Source organism: Salvelinus fontinalis, chromosome 10, assembly GCF_029448725.1.
Source record: "Salvelinus fontinalis isolate EN_2023a chromosome 10, ASM2944872v1, whole genome shotgun sequence".
Lineage (NCBI taxonomy): Eukaryota > Metazoa > Chordata > Actinopteri > Salmoniformes > Salmonidae > Salvelinus > Salvelinus fontinalis.
The window spans coordinates 3838364-3854706 of NC_074674.1; the positions used below are offsets into that span (position 1 = coordinate 3838364).

The following is a 16343-nucleotide window of genomic DNA, read 5'->3' on the forward strand; positions in this document are numbered from 1 at the left end:
TTTTGATAAAGTACGACTGGAGTTTATATATAAATGCCTAGAATATTTCAATTTTGGGGAATCTCTTATAAAATGGGTTAAAATTATGTATAGTAACCCTAGGTGTAAAATAGTAAATAATGGCTACATCTCAGAAAGTTTTAAACTATCTAGAGGAGTAAAACAAGGTTGTCCACTATCGGCATATCTATTTATTATTGCCATCGAAATGTTAGCTGTTAAAATTAGATCAAACATTAATATTAAAGGATTAGAAATCCATGGCTTAAAAACTAAGGTGTCATTGTACGCTGATGATTCATGTTTTCTTTTAAAACCACAACTAGAGTCTCTCCAGGGCCTCATAGAGGATCTAGATACCTTTGCTATCCTCTCTGGATTAAAACCAAATTATGATAAATGTACCATATTACGTATTGGATCACTAAGAAATACACATTTTATATTGCCATGTAGTTTACCAATTAAATGGTCTGACGGAGATGTGGACATACTCGGTATAAAAATCCCAAAAGAAAGAAATGATCTCACTCCAATAAATTTTTATAGAAAGTTAGCAAAAATAGATAAGATCTTGCTACCATGGAAAGGAAAATACCTGTCTATTTGTGGAAAAATCACCCTAATCAACTCTTTAGTCATATCACAGTTTACCTATTTGCTTATGGTTTTGCCTACACCTAGTGACCTGTTTTTTAAATTATATGAACAAAAAATATTCAATTTTATTTGGAACGGCAAGCCAGATAAAATTAAAAGGGCCTATTTATATAACGAATATGAATTCGGAGGGCAGAAATTATTAAATATTAAAGCATTAGACCTCTCACTAAAGGCATCGGTCATACAAAAGTTATACTTAAATCCAAACTGGTTCTCTAGTAAACTGGTACGAATGTCTCATCCTATGTTCAAGAAGGGCCTTTTTCCCTTTATTCAGATTACACCTGCTCATTTTCGGTTGTTTGAAAAGGAAATGATCTCCAAAATATCCTTATTCTTTAAACAAGCCTTAGAAAGTTGGTTGCAATTTCAGTTTAATCCACCTGAAAGGACGGAACAAATAGTACAACAAATATTGTGGTTAAATTCAAATATAATAATTGATAAAAAAACTGTATTTATCGAAGAAATGTTTAAAAAAGGTATAATTTTTGTGAATGATATCATAAATAGGACTGGTGGAGTTATGTCACACATGCAGCTAACACAGACATACGGAAAAGTCTGCTCTACCCAAAATTACAACCAATTAATTGCAGCATTACCACAAAAATGGAAGAGGCAAGTAGAAGGGGAAAAAAGTAAGGAACTTGTATGTCGGCCCAGTATTAAAGAACAAAAATGGTTAAAGAAAAGTGTGATGAATAAAAACATATACCAATTTCATTTAAGGACCAAAAAACTAACAGCTGTGCCATACAAATTGCAAAATAGTTGGGAAGAGATTTTCGATGTACCCATTCCATGGCACATGGTTTATGAATTGATACGCAAAACAACGCCGGATTCAAAACTTCGAATTTTTCAATATAAATTACTGTACAAAATTCTTGCAACTAATAGAATGTTATATATATGGGGTATACAATCTTCCCAGCTCTGCAGATTCTGTTGTGAGGAGGCAGAGTCATTAGATCATTTATTTTGGTATTGTCCATATGTAGCTCGTTTTTGGTCACAAGTCCAGGAATGGCTGAAGAATTGCAACATTTGCCTAAAACTAACGCTACAGATAGCAATACTGGGGGATTTGAAAAGCCATAGTCAATCAATCAATAATATAATAATTATTTTGGCAAAGATCTTTATTTTTAATTTACAATCTGTAGAAGCTATGAGAATAGGAAGGTTCAGGTCTTTTGTGAAGCATCACAGCACAGTTGAGAAATGTATGGCAAATAGAAATCCGAAATGGATGATGTTGGAAGATAGATGGGAGGGGTTGGGTGGAGCTGAAGGGTGGGACTAATAACAAGATAAATAATATAGGGCATACGGGATCTGTGAAATGTGTATAGGTGCGGAGCTTTTGTGAAATAGCACAGTTACAAGTGGAAATAAAATTGGATGGACAACAGAAATAGAGGAAGGACTAAGAACAAATAAGAGAGAACTATTGTAAAGTGGACTGTGTCTGTAAGATAGGTATAAGATGTAGAAATTGAAGGTAAAAGCAGAAGTGTTTATAAGTTTACTCCAATTGGGGGATTGGTGGTAGGGTCGCGGGGAATAATAATAAAGGCATATTCTTTAAAAAAGTATGTATGTCTATATAGGTATGTGTATGTATATATGTGTTTATGTATGCATACGTGTATGGATATATATATTTACCCCAAAAAAATATGGGGGAATGGAAATGATGCAGACAATTACATTGGAAGCAACATTCTTTCCGCAATACTAAGCTGATCCACCCCTAAAAAAAAAAAAAAAAAAAAAAGTATTCAGACCCCTTCCCTTTTTCCACATTTTGTTACGTTACAGCCTTATTCCAAAATGGATACCATAAAAAATCCTCATCAATCTACATACAATACCCCATAATGACAAAGCGAAAACAGATTTCTTTGAATTTTTTGCTAATTTATATAAATCAAAAACAGAAATACCTTATTTACATACGTTTTCAGACCCTTTGTTATGAGACTCGAAATTGAGCTCAGGTGCATTTGTTCCCCTTGATCATCCTTGTTTCTACAACTTGATTGGAGTCCACCTGTGGTAAATTCAAATGATTGGACATGATTTGGAAAGGCACACACCTGTCTATATAAGTTCCCACAGTTGACAGTGCATGTCAGAGCAAAAACCAACCCATGAGGTCGAAGGAATTGTCCTTAGAGCTCAAAGACAGGATTGTGTCGAGGCACATATCTGGGGAAGGGTACAAAAAATGTCTGCAGCATTGAAGGTCCCCAAGAACACAGTGGCCTCCATCATTCTTAAATGGAAGAAGTTTGGAACCACCAAGACTCTTCCTAGAGCTGGCTGCCTGGCCAAACTGAGCAATCGGGGGAGAAGGGCCTTGTTCAGGGAGGTGACCAAGAACTCAATGGTCACTCTGACAGAGCTCCAGAGTTCCTCTGTGGAGATGGGAGAACCTTCCAGAAGGACAACCATCTCCGCAGCACTCCACCAATCAGGCCTTTCTGGTAGAGTGGCTAGACGGAAGCCACTCCTCATTAAAAGGCATGACAGCCCGCTTGGACTCTCAGACCATTAGAAACAAGATTCTGTGTACGACTGGGTCGCTCAGGGTCTGAACACCATTCTTTTTTTTGTTATACATTTGCAAACATTTCTAAAAACCTGTTTTTGCTTTGTCATTATGAGGTATTGTGTGTAGATTGATCAGGGGAAAAAACTATTGGATCAATTTTAGAATAAGGCTGAACATAACAAAATGTGGAAAAAGTCAAGGGGTCTGAATACTTTCCAAATGCACTGTATATGGACAGATCCTAGATCAGCAATCCTACTCTGAGACGCTTTGTGGATACAGGCCCAGAGTTACAAACACTGAGGATTAATATGAGAGATAGATAGATCCAGATATTGAGCTAATTCCGTGCTCAGGAATTCTGATTGCAATAGTGGTGAGCTTCTGAGTTTCAGTAGATCTGTGGTTAGACACTCAATGGGAAAAAACGCTTTTCAGTCATTGTCTGTTGTTAGGGCACATTACTCTTTGAGAGTTTAATAAGTTTACTATGAATACAGAAATGTACAGTATATACCCGAGAAACAATGGAATTGGCATTACTTGACATGACTGAAAGGTTATTTCATAAACTCCTTGAGTGTGAAATTGAATAAAGGTGGGCCCCACAACACAAGATAATTAAGAGCTAAAGAAAATGAAGAGACAGGGAGAGGGAACAGGGAGGGCAAGAGATAGAGAAAAAGTAGATAAACAGAGAGACAGAGGTATCATTTACCCCGTTCTGACTTCATGTCTGAGGACCAGCAAAGGAGGGAATGGGAAGAGAGGATAGGTGGGGAGGGATGCGATGATGGCAAGGTAGGGAAAGAGAGCGCCAGTGAGTTGATGGACAACAGTAGAACACTTAGGAGTTCTAAACTAAGAATTAGTTAAAAATAATTCTACACTTACAAAATATTTTACAAATTAACATTGAATGTAAACACAAAATATTAGCAAGTCAAAATACAGTACTAAAAAGACACCATGTAAATTCAAATTACCAACTGATTAGGCGTTAGCGCTGACAAAATTACAGTCATATCAACACATGAATCACCCAATCATTATTGGACAGCAGAGTTGATGGATGTTACTAATACTGAAAAAAAAATTAGGAATGAAGTGGAGGAACTCCCACTCAGTGACCATAGGCCCTGATACTGCACATGTGTGTGTGATTATCTGGGCAGGACATGGATGCAAAGATGGTGTAAGGTGGTACAAAGTTGGTGTACCAGTGTCCAGTACAGTCAGAGCTTTAAAGACTTACTTGTTCCCTCCTCCGACACCATGCCCAGACCCTCTGCCTTGTTCTGTCTCTCAAAGGCATTCAGGTCCAGGACACTGCCATGAAAAACAGCATACAGTCAACTTTTATCAAACTTCTTAAGCGGTTGGCTCCATTTTCCATTTATATACACTACTGTTCAAAAGTTTGGGGTCACTTAGAAATGTCCTTGTTTTTGAAAGAAAAGCACATTTTTTGTCCATTAAAATAACATCAAATTGATCGGGAATACAGTGTAGACATTGTTAATGTTGTAAATGACTATTGTAGCTGGAAACGGCAGATTTTTTATGGAATATCTACATAGGCGTACAGAAGCCCATTATCAGCAACCATCACTCCTGTGTTCAAATGGCACGTTGTGTTAGCTAATCCAAGTTCATAATTTTAAAAGGCTAATTTATCAATAGAAAACCCTTTCGCAATTATGTTAGCACAGCTGAAAACTGTTGTGCTAATTAAAGAAGTAATAAAACTGGCCTTCTTTTGACTAGTTGAGTATCTGGAGCATTAGCGTTTGTGGGTTCAATTACAGGCTCAAAATGGCCAGAAACAAAGAACTTTCTTCTGAAACTCTTCAGTCTATTCTTGTTCTGAGAAATGAAGGCTATTCCATGAAACAACATTTCCAAGAAACTGAAGATCTCGTACAACACTGTGTACTACTCCCTTCACAGAACAGCGCAATCTGGCCCTAACCAGAAAAGAAAGAGGAGTGGGAGGCCCCAGTGCACAACTGAACAAGAGGACAAGTACAATTAGAGTGTCTAGTTTGAGAAACAGACGCCTCACAAGTCCTCAACTGGCAGCTTCATTAAATAGTACCTGCAAAACACCAGATTTTAGATAAGCAGGGCAGGATGGATATAGGTCTATAACAGTTTTGGTCTAGAGTGTCTCCCCCTTTGAAGAGGGGGATGACCGCGGGGGATGACCGCGTATCTCAGATGATACGAAAGAGAGGTTGAATAGGCTAGTAATAGGGGTTGCAACGATTTCGGCAGATCATTTTAGAAAGAGAGGGTCCAGATTGTCTTGCCCAGCTGATTTGTAGGGGTCCAGATTTTGGAGCTCTTTCAGAACATTTGGGTGAAGGAGTGAATTTGGGTGAAGGAGAAGTGTGTGGGGGGGGGGGGGCTTGGGCAAGTTGCTACAGGTGGTGCAGAGCTGTTGGCCAGGGTAGGGGGTAGCCAGGTGGCAAGCATGGCCAGTCGTAGAAAAATGGTTATTGAAATTACCGATTATCATAGATTTATCGGTGGTGACAGTGTTTCCTAGCCTCAGTGCAGTGGGCAGGGAGGAGGTGCTCTTATTCTCCATGGGCTTTACAGTGTCCCAGAACTTTTTGGAATGAGTAGGTGTATCCAAACTTTTGACTGGTACTGTCCTTTATGAATAATTCAGGGGTGAAGACAAACCTGCATGTCTGCATTAGAGCCTGGACACTCAAAAAGAAGCCAACATCCTTCTTGTCCTTCAAGTACTCAAGCATTTTCTGCAAACAGACAGTGAGACCAGTCAATTACTACTATATCCTCAGGTCAGATGGACAGCCCACTGAGAGGACACTTACCTGTTGAACCTCAACGTTACCACCGTTTAGGATGGAGATGCCCAGTTTAAGGGTGGAGGACACCATGCAGCCAGTCTCACCTAGATGCAGAGAAAAGTACTCTTTACCATTCTAGATGACGGGTATGAATAATGTCTTTGATATGTGTCGACCACGACAGGTACCCTTCAAATACATGCACTGTGATGGAGAGACATCGACTTGTAGTACTGCAGGGTTCTCCAAATTAGTCCGCAGGCCAAATTATTTTATTTTCCCCCCTCAAGTTTTTTCTGAGCAAAAAATAAGCCTCAATGTGATTTTAATTTAGGAAATCTGTTTCTAAGTATTCCTACGCATAAATAGAGAGGCATTTTTGATCGTATCCCAATGTAATCAAGGTTTGAAATGATTCTGTTTTTGTTAAATACTATATCTGTTTGGGATTCTTGTGGTCAATTTGAAGTGTACAAATAATTTATAACTAAATTATGTTCCGGCCCCCTGACCATCCTCTCAAGGAGAAATCGTCCCACAGTTGAATGTAATTGGGGATCCTTGGTATAACTGCATAGGTTGGGGAAGTACCTTTGCAAGCACTGATCATCTGCAGCACCATCTCAGCCGCCCCACGGTTATGGAGACGGGACTGCTGGTACAGAAGTCTCTGTTTCTCCATCTCTTTTTCCTGTGATGGACACAGATGCTGTGACTGTGTCCTGATGGTCACACAAAGAAGGAGAACAAGTGACAGTCACACAGCTAGTACCTAGCTTTATAGACCTTCTCTCTAAGCTCCACTGATTTGCTGCCCTAAACTTTGTTTTAATAGTGTAGGCATATAGTTTTAAATGCTTCATATACAATGCCAGTCAAAGTTCGGACACACCTACTCATTGAAAAGTTTTTCTTTATTTTTACTATTTTCTACATTGTAGAAAAATAAGGAAAACATCAAACTATGAGATAACACATAGGAATCGTGTAGTAAGCAAAAAAGTGTTAAACAAATCTAAATATATTTTAGATTCTTCAAAGTAGCCACCCTTTGCATTGATGACAACTTTGCACACGCTTGGCATTTTCTCAACCAGCTTCATGAGGTAGTCACCTGGAATGCTTTTCCAACAGTCTTGAATGAGTTCCCACATATGCTGAGCACTTGTTGGATGCTTTTCCTTCACTTTTCCTCAATTGAAATGCATTCCAGGTGACTACCTTATGAAGCTGGTTGAGAGAATGCCAAGAGTGTGCAAAGCTGTCATCAAGGCAAATTATATATATTAAAATTTTATCTAACCTTTATTTAACAAGGCAAGTCAGCTAAGAACAAATTCTTATTTACCAAGGCCGCCTACACCGCTCAAACCCGGTTGACGCTGGGCCAATTGTGAACCGTCCTATGAGACTCCAAATCATGGCCGGTTGTGATACAGCCTGGAATCGAACCAGGGTGTCTGTAGTGACGACTCAAGTACTGAGATGCAGTGCCTTAAACCGCTAATTTGTTCTTAACTGACTTGCCTACTGTAGTTAAATAAAAAATAAATACATTTGTTTAACACTTTTTTGGTTACTACATGATTCCATATGTGTTATTTCATAGTTTGGATGTCTTCACTATTATTCTACAATGTAGAAAATAGTAAAAATAAAGAAAAACCCTGGAATGAGTAGATCTGTCTAAACTTTTGACCTGTACCATATATCTAAAATTGAAATAGTTTCTCATTCTCAGTTTCTACTCTCCATCTCCATTTCTTAGTTTTCCTTTTCCTCTCATTGTATAGGGATAAACTCATTCAAACCTGCATGCTTTATCTGCTTTTTGACTCGTTTTCCACACGTTTCATTACTTTCATTCCACCTATCTGTTTCTCTCTCTCACCCATTCTCTCTCCCCAGTTAATTAGTCATGGAGTCGTTACACTACTACTACTGGAGCAAACGTTAGACTACAGCAAACAACCCCGATGGCCTTGCATGCTGCAGTGCCAGCCGTTGCAAAGAACCATACAGGATCTATTGAATAACCACAGTGTCCCCCTTGGTGTCTTATGTCACATATTGAACTTTACATAGCCCTCAGAGTGGAGCAGTTCTGCTCAAATAAATGTTATGACATTTTTATTTTAAAAAGCCCAAACATGTCTGTCACAGAACTACATTTGTAGTGTAAGCTTGCAACATTTTGACAAGTGCAATGTAATGCAATTAAGTATATAGAAGGTATAAAAACTAACAAGATTTGATATTTTAACCAACATTTTCTTTTCAACTAAGACTTAATTAAAACAAAAGTAATACAAATACATATTTAATCAGTTCCCACAAGCATCCCACTCTCCTAACCCACCCAAAGATCCAACCACCCACCCGCGTATGCCTGATTATGGTCTACCCAGTAAGCATGGTGCAGATGTACTTGACATTACTTATGGAGAGTTTCCAATCCAATGGAAACATGAGGTGTGTTTGGATAAGCCCTCTATCAGGTGTAGTATACAGTATGTCTATCAGTGAATGTGTTGTTGCTGGAACTCTTCTTACACATATTCTTACTGTATGTGTCAGTCTAGGTGTCTGGGAGAGTAGACAGGCTTTCACTGTAGTCTATTGGTCAATACACTAAGTAAGTATGGAAGGGAACAGCATTGATTAGTAAAACTCAGTTATTAGAGATGAACGTGTTACGCCAGAGTAAGTGGGAGAGCAGTAAGAGAACATGGAACTGACACAGATGGGGGGTCAGAGTTCAGTCAAAGGGTCAGTAGTTGGTTACAATCTGAGAAAGACAGGATCAGTTCTGTTATAGATTCCATCTGAATCTACATGAAAGACCATAGGTGGGGTATGGTGGTATGAGCTGGCAGTGATAGACTAGACTTGGGACAATGTGTGGTAGTACACATGTAGCCAACATCATGGCTAATGGCCTCCTACACTCTAAAGGTAACAATTTACAGACGCAGGAGTAATTCCTATTCGTCCAAATATACCACTTACATACAGTGGGGCAAAAAAGTATTTAGTCAGCCACCAATTGTGCAAGTTTTCCCACTTAAAAAGATGAGAGATGCCTGTAATTTTCATCATAGGTACACTTCAACTATGACAGACAAAATGAGAAAACAAATCCAGAAAATCACATTGTAGGATTTTTAATGAATTTATTTGCAAATTATGGTGGAAAATAAGTATTTGGTCAATAACAAAAGTTTATCTCAATACTTTGTTATATACCCTTTGTTGGCAATGACAGAGGTCAAACGTTTTCTGTAAGTCTTCACAAGGTTTTCACACACTGTTGCTGGTATTTTGGCCCATTCCTCCATGCAGATCTCCTCTAGAGCAGTGATGTTTTGGGGCTGTTGCTGGGCAACACGGACTTTCAACTCCCTCCAAAGATTTTCTATGGGGTTGAGATCTGGAGACTGGCTAGGCCACTCCAGGACCTTGAAATGCTTCTTACGAAGCCACTCCTTCGTTGCCCGGGCGGTGTGTTTGGGATCATTGTCATGCTGAAAGACCCAGCCACGTTTCATCTTCAATGCCCTTGCTGATGGAAGGAGGTTTTCACTCAAAATCTCACGATACATGGCCCCATTCATTCTTTCCTTTACACGGATCAGTCGTCCTGGTCCCTTTGCAGAAAAACAGCCCCAAAGCATGATGTTTCCACCCCCATGCTTCACAGTAGGTATGGTGTTCTTTGGATGCAACTCAGCATTCTTTGTCCTCCAAACACGACGAGTTGAGTTTTTACCAAAAAGTTCTATTTTGGTTTCATCTGACCATATGACATTCTCCCAATCTTCTTCTGGATCATCCAAATGCTCTCTAGCAAACTTCAGACGGGCCTGGACATGTACTGGCTTAAGCAGGGGGACACGTCTGGCACTGCAGGATTTGAGTCCCTGGCGGCGTAGTGTGTTACTGATGGTAGGCTTTGTTATTTTGGTTCCAGCTCTCTGCATTTCATTCACTAGGTTCCCCCGTGTGGTTCTGGGATTTTTGCTCACCGTTCTTGTGATAATTTTGACCCCACGGGGTGAGACTTTGCGTGGAGCCCCAGATCGAGGGAGATTATCAGTGATCTTGTATGTCTTCCATTTCCTAATAATTGCTCCCACAGTTGATTTCTTCAAACCAAGCTGCTTACCTATTGCAGATTCAGTCTTCCCAGCCTGGTGCAGGTCTACAATTTTGTTTCTGGTGTCCTTTGACAGCTCTTTGGTCTTGGCCATAGTGGAGTTTGGAGTGTGACTGTTTGAGGTTTTGGACAGGTGTCTTTTATACTGATAACAAGTTCAAACAGGTGCCATTAATACAGGTAACGAGTGGAGGACAGAGGAGCCTCTTAAAGAAGAAGTTACAGGTCTGTGAGAGCCATAAATCTTGCTTGTTTGTAGGTGACCAAATACTTATTTTCCACCATAATTTGCAAATAAATTCATTAAAAATCCTACAATGTGATTTTCTGGAAAACAAATTCTCATTTTGTCTGTCATAGTTGAAGTGTACCTATGATGAAAATTACAGGCCTCTCTCATCTTTCTAAGTGGGAGAACTTGCACAATTGGTGGCTGACTAAATACTTTTTTGCCCCACTGTACATATGGAAAAAATACCGGTATATACACTGAGTGGACAAAACATTAGGAATACCTGCTCTTTCCATGACAGACTGACCAGGTGAATCCAGATGAAAGCTATGATTCCTTATTGATGTCACTTGTTAAATCCACTTCAATCAATGTAGATGAAGGGAAAGGACAGGTTAAAGAAGGATTTTCAGCCTTGAGACAATTGAGACATGGATTGTGTATGTGTGTCATTCAGAGGATTTAAGTGCCTTTGAACGGGGTATGGTGGTAGATGCCAGGCACAGCGGTTTGAATGTGTCAAGAACTGCAACGCTGCTGGAATTTTCACGCTCAACAGTTTCCCGTGTGTATCAAGAATGGTCCACCACCCAAAGGACATCCAGTGAACTTGACAACTGTGGGAAGCATTGGAGTCAACATGGGCCAGCATCCCTGTAGAACGCTTTCGACACTTTGTAGAGTCCATCCCCCGGCGAATTGAGGCTGTTCTGAGGGCAAAAAGGTGTGCAACTCAATATTAGGAAGGTGTTCATACAAACTATGGAAATGATTAGATGTATTTCTGTCCAAAATAATAGAGGAGCCATTATATGATTGACAACAGTATTTGACCCATGTAAACACATTCTGCCTGCCAAATTGAAGGAATACTCATCAGTAGAACTTTGTGCTTAGCAGATAGGTCAATGCTTTAGGATGGTCCACATGATTTTGTATGGTCTAGATAAGTTGTATTTTCCAACCACTTTCCAACCACTTGAGTCATGCAACATCTACAGAATGTTAACCGCGATGTTAACCACAACAGCCAGGTACAATCCAGAAACACTTGGAGTGAAGCAAAACACAAAGAAGGAGAACAAGTGACAAACAGATAACATTTAGGAGGAAGCAACACGCATATAAAGGAACAGATAGAAGAGACAAAAGAGGGATGAGAGAGGAGAGAGAAGAGAGGAGACAGAGAGAGAGAAGAGCGATAGAGAACAGAGAGATGTGGTTGCAGGCTGATGTGCAGTGGATGATGTGGTCACTCGATGCGTTGAGAGCTACCGCTCCAGTGTCTCCCTGCTCCCCTGCCCCTGGCCGCCCCATACCAGTTCTGTCTGTCGCACCTCAAGGGACATCTCATCCTCAGCCCCTTCCTCCACCTCCTCTCTCCCTTCGTCCTCCTCACCAATGTGGCAGCTCTACAACACACACAGACAATGTACAAATAAATTATATACTTTAAATACATTCATATACAAATAACAATAACATGCTAAAATGTTCCATCATAAAACTCACCTTTGCCATAATATCAGCGTATGCCATATATAGGTAATCTGTATCAAGTTTACTGTAACGATGAGAAGAAACAGAGGCTTAGGCAACATGTCAAAAGGTGGAGATGCGTATTTAGTGTTGAATTCAATCCAAAAGCTGCTCAACTAACATGCTTGAGGGAGAAAAGGAGAGTCCCACCTCTTTTCTGTGAGAGCGGTACGGCTGAAATGCAAAATGAGTTGGTGAAGGGGATCTGGCTTGGTCTCCGTCTCTTCCTCTTCTTCCTGCTCCATGGCTTTCTGTGTTTGAGAAAGAGATGTGGGAGTGAAACTATAGGAGGAAACTCGCAGGTCCTGAAATCCTTAAAAGGTGAGTCAAGCATGCAGAGCTTACAGACAAGTCGTCTATCATTCTGTCCTCAAAGGAGTAGCCCTCAGTATGGATCCAGTTGCGTTTGTATCCTTCCAGGAACATATTGGAAGCTCTATGCCTGTGAGGCAGACAGAAAACCATGTTAGTGTCTGTATTGTACTTGTGGCTGTGTGTTACTTACTGCATATGTTTGAATGGGGCGGCAGGTAGCCTAGCATTTTAGAATGTTGGACCAGTAACCGAAAAGTCGCTGGTTCTAATCTCCGAGCAGACTAGGTGAAAACTCTGTCCATGTGCACTTGAGCAAGGCGCTTAACCCTAATTGCTTCTGTAAATCGCTCTGGATAAGAGCGTCTGCTAGATTACTCAAATGTAAATACAAGACTGTAGTAGCGTCTCTAACCTGGGTAGGTTGTAGAGTGGAGTCATCCTAAAGCAGGCTACCACCGCCTTGCGTCTCTGCTTGGAGAGCAGTTTGTGCCACACCATCTTTTTGGATTTGAAGGGGTGCTCCGTCTAAGTGAGATGAGATAATTGAGAGGCACCACTGACATCATGCCATGTGTGTGAAGTAGGACTGTAGGGATACTGTAGGATTATATTGATGTTGTAGTATTGAAGTACTGGGTGTACTACTCTACTCACCACCTCAATGTGATAGAGAACAGCTGACACCTCCTGCACCCTCTTCACCACTTTCTCTGGAGCGTCAGCATCCTCAGCCTTCCCTGCCATCTCTTTATACAGGGACATCTGCCAGCGCATGGACGGGTTCTCCACCTGAACACAACACACTGCAGCTAGAGGAATGCACACTGCAGCCGGGGGAACACTCACTGCAGCCGGAGGAACACACAGTGCAGCCGAAGGAACACTCAGTGCAGCCGGAGGAACACTCACTGCAGCCGGAGGAACACACACTGCAGCCGGAGTAACACACACTGCAGCCGAAGGAACACACACTGCAGCCGGAGGAACACACAGTGCAGCCGGAGGAACACACACTGCAGCCGGAGGAACACAAACTGCAGCCGGAATAACACACAGTGCAGCCGGAGGAACACACACTGCAGCCGGAGGAACACACAGTGCAGCCGGAGGAACACACAGTGCAGCCGGAGGAACACACACTGCAGCCGGAGGAACACACACTGCAGCCGGAAGAACACCACAGGACTTCACCATGTATCACTTTACTGCACCAACCCAGTCCATCTTACCTTGCCTTGAAGATGCAGGTTGTTTTGCAAAAACTCTCTTACTTCCTCATCCGTGTCCCTCTGGAAGAAATATGTTGTTTAACATTTATTTTGGAACTATTTCTGTGTCTGGACATACAGCCCTATGGGTCTGGCACAAACAACTAGTCATACTACGGCAGAATTATTTAAGACAGCCGAGGGCAGACTACCAAAGAGTATCGTATCTTGGCCAGGTTGATAAGCTCCTGATCAGCAGGGGAGCACATGTTGAGGCCGATGGGGAGCATCTTTTTCAGGGCAGCCACAATAAGTGATGTCTGCACTGAGTAACGATCTCCCCGTCTTTTCTTCTTGGTACGCTCCACGTCTGAGCCACCAGCCTAAGAACACAAGGAGGGACCAAGCCAAGAACATAAGGAGGAACCAAGGCATCTTCTTCATGCATAAAGCCACAACCAATACATGCATTGAACAACATAGAAATTAACATAGCTTAGTATTGAACAACATATCTTAGTAAGGAACTCTCCTCACCTGGTTGTCTAAGTCTTAATTGAAAGGAAATCCCAAAAACCAGCAGACACTAGGCCCTCCATGGAATGAGTTTGACATCCTAGATGTACATGACATCTACACATTGTGCAATGTACTAAAAACCATAATGTGCTCTTGTCACATTATTTCCAGCTTGATACCTGCAATCCAGTGGAAATGTGACCATTGCTTCTCATTTCAATGACCTGTTGAGTTACAATGTGTCCCCGTACCTGTTTACCCATGCTGTAGCTGTCACAAAATACCATTAATTAACAGTTAACACCCTCTAATATCAAGAGCCATGGACTCCTCTCTGAACCCTTCAGTCTTGGTCAGTTCCTTCACATCATCATATTATTCAGTATTTGCTGCAGGTGGACAGGCAATGTACTGATAAAATAACCAAACTGCCCAGAATCAGGGCTACATCTCACCACCATAATGACCTGTTTCTGAACACTTGGCTGGTAAAGGGAGGGGAATGTGAGAATGTAACACTGTATTGAGAAGGACATGGGTTGGAGCTGGGGTGGAGGGTGTTGGGGAGGACAACTGAAAGGAATCATTCCAATGTGTAGGACAGGAAATCAGTGAAACTGCAGATAAAAACATGCTTACAAACGCATTCCATTCACATGAAAACTCCTGTTGTACAGTATGTTTCTCAGGTGCATTTGGCACCAGCAGCACTAGGTGAATTCATGTGTTACATGGTTTTGGAAAGTAACAAAGCTCCTGTTGAAAACACACACAACTATTAGTTGTAAGTAGCATCATGTTAATATGAATCTAGATTCAGATCAAGGTGTTAGCAACCAACTAGCAAATCCTACTAATTGGAAGGGGTGATTTATTAATTGCAGTATAATGTGTTTTCTGACTGAGATATGCAATGTTGTACTTATTGTTGAGTCTTTGCACACTTACCTGTTGCTGCTTTATTCTGATATTTTGTTGGGTATGTGTTTGTCTCACAAGTAAACCAAATGTCCATGGGATATACGCCCCACATGGGATAAGTCCCATCGCCCCTGTGCTCTCCTCCCTCTCTCCTGTCTCGTTTCTGTGATGGAACATTATGGTCTGTTGTCTGCCTTCTCTGACGTCCCCTGCAAACTTGTATGTAGTGTGTGTGTGTGTATTTCTCTGTCTCTCTGTCTGTCTGTGTGTGTATGTGTACACGTGTGTGTCATACAGCAGGCTGAGGTTGGCCCAGGGAGTGAAGATAACAGAGGACCAACGCACAGAACAGGAGAGGATGCAAAGCCCTAGAAACAGAGAATGTGTCATGACTAAATGTCCTGAAGGACAAAGGGAATCTGCAGTTGTGAAAAGTGAGAACAATGTGTTTCAGTGAACTGCTGTATCTATCTCGGAGTATGCCCTTTATGACAGAGAAGTGCATCTATTCCTGGTAAAGTAGAATGTGAGCGAGTGGTAGGAGTGTGTCAAAGCCACAGACAAGTCCAGGCAGATTCAACCACTTCTCCAAACCAGTACTTCAATGCAAGGAGTGTGTTATGAATAAGGCTAGTTTAGAGGAAGATGGGTGCAAAGGTTTTAGGGGAGATTTTAGAAGAAAGGTTTGATTAAAATAGATTGGGGTGAGGTAGTCACATTGAGTTCATTCTACGTAGAGCTTGTTCCAGATACCTTTTTCAGTCCTGTTAAATATAGTATCAGGTCATGGGTTAAAGAAAGGGGACAGGTGTGTGGGTGGATACTGACTGGATGATATGATGATGCTAAGCCATGGTCTGACATGGCGGCTACAGGGAGGGAGGAATGAGTGAACGGTGAGCAGAGTGCAGGACTAAAAGCATCCCCTTGTGTAGGGAGCTTGACCACAAACGCTACAGACCAACCAACCTTCAACAGAAAATAAAATAAAAGGAAGGAAAACTCCCACCTAACTAAAATCAACTGGGTGCAAACTCATTGGCAGGATGATGGCACTCTGCTCCCACTGCTGCTTTGGGCAGGCCTGGTGCGGAGCCTAGTGCCATGAGCCAGACTACGGCAAAGTACTTTCATCAAGCGCCTCCAGACTCCCCACCCCCCCCACTGGCAGGTCTGTGGTCCACTAGTGTTATAACAGTATGGTGCATGTCTGCTTTTTCTATCTGCCCTAGTGTGGAGCACTGTGTCTGTCACTCACACACTCTGTCACACAGGTGTGTTTATTCCTGTAATTCTATGCAGTTCAGCAGTAGAAAATGTGATATTAGTCTTCTAGCTGAGTGTTAATAGTGTCCACAGTGTTGACGATAGTGTAACTGGATCCAAAACGTATCAGTGATGCATG

The 16343-nt window shown here is 41.4% G+C and overlaps 1 protein-coding gene across 1 annotated transcript in view; it reads right to left on the minus strand.

Moving 5' to 3' along the window:
* The window catches only part of LOC129863154 (ryanodine receptor 1-like), a 105403-nt gene that overhangs the window by 33823 nt on the left and 55237 nt on the right, over window positions 1-16343 (minus strand). Inside the window, exons 73-84 of the mRNA XM_055935087.1 lie at window positions 13711-13881; window positions 13520-13579; window positions 12945-13079; window positions 12703-12815; window positions 12321-12417; window positions 12126-12226; window positions 11949-12000; window positions 11756-11848; window positions 6640-6739; window positions 6073-6152; window positions 5918-5994; window positions 4482-4555 (exon numbers count right to left, since the gene is read on the minus strand). Coding sequence (XP_055791062.1) covers window positions 4482-4555; window positions 5918-5994; window positions 6073-6152; window positions 6640-6739; window positions 11756-11848; window positions 11949-12000; window positions 12126-12226; window positions 12321-12417; window positions 12703-12815; window positions 12945-13079; window positions 13520-13579; window positions 13711-13881 — 1153 coding nt within the window. The remainder of the gene's footprint in view (window positions 1-4481; window positions 4556-5917; window positions 5995-6072; window positions 6153-6639; window positions 6740-11755; window positions 11849-11948; window positions 12001-12125; window positions 12227-12320; window positions 12418-12702; window positions 12816-12944; window positions 13080-13519; window positions 13580-13710; window positions 13882-16343) is intronic.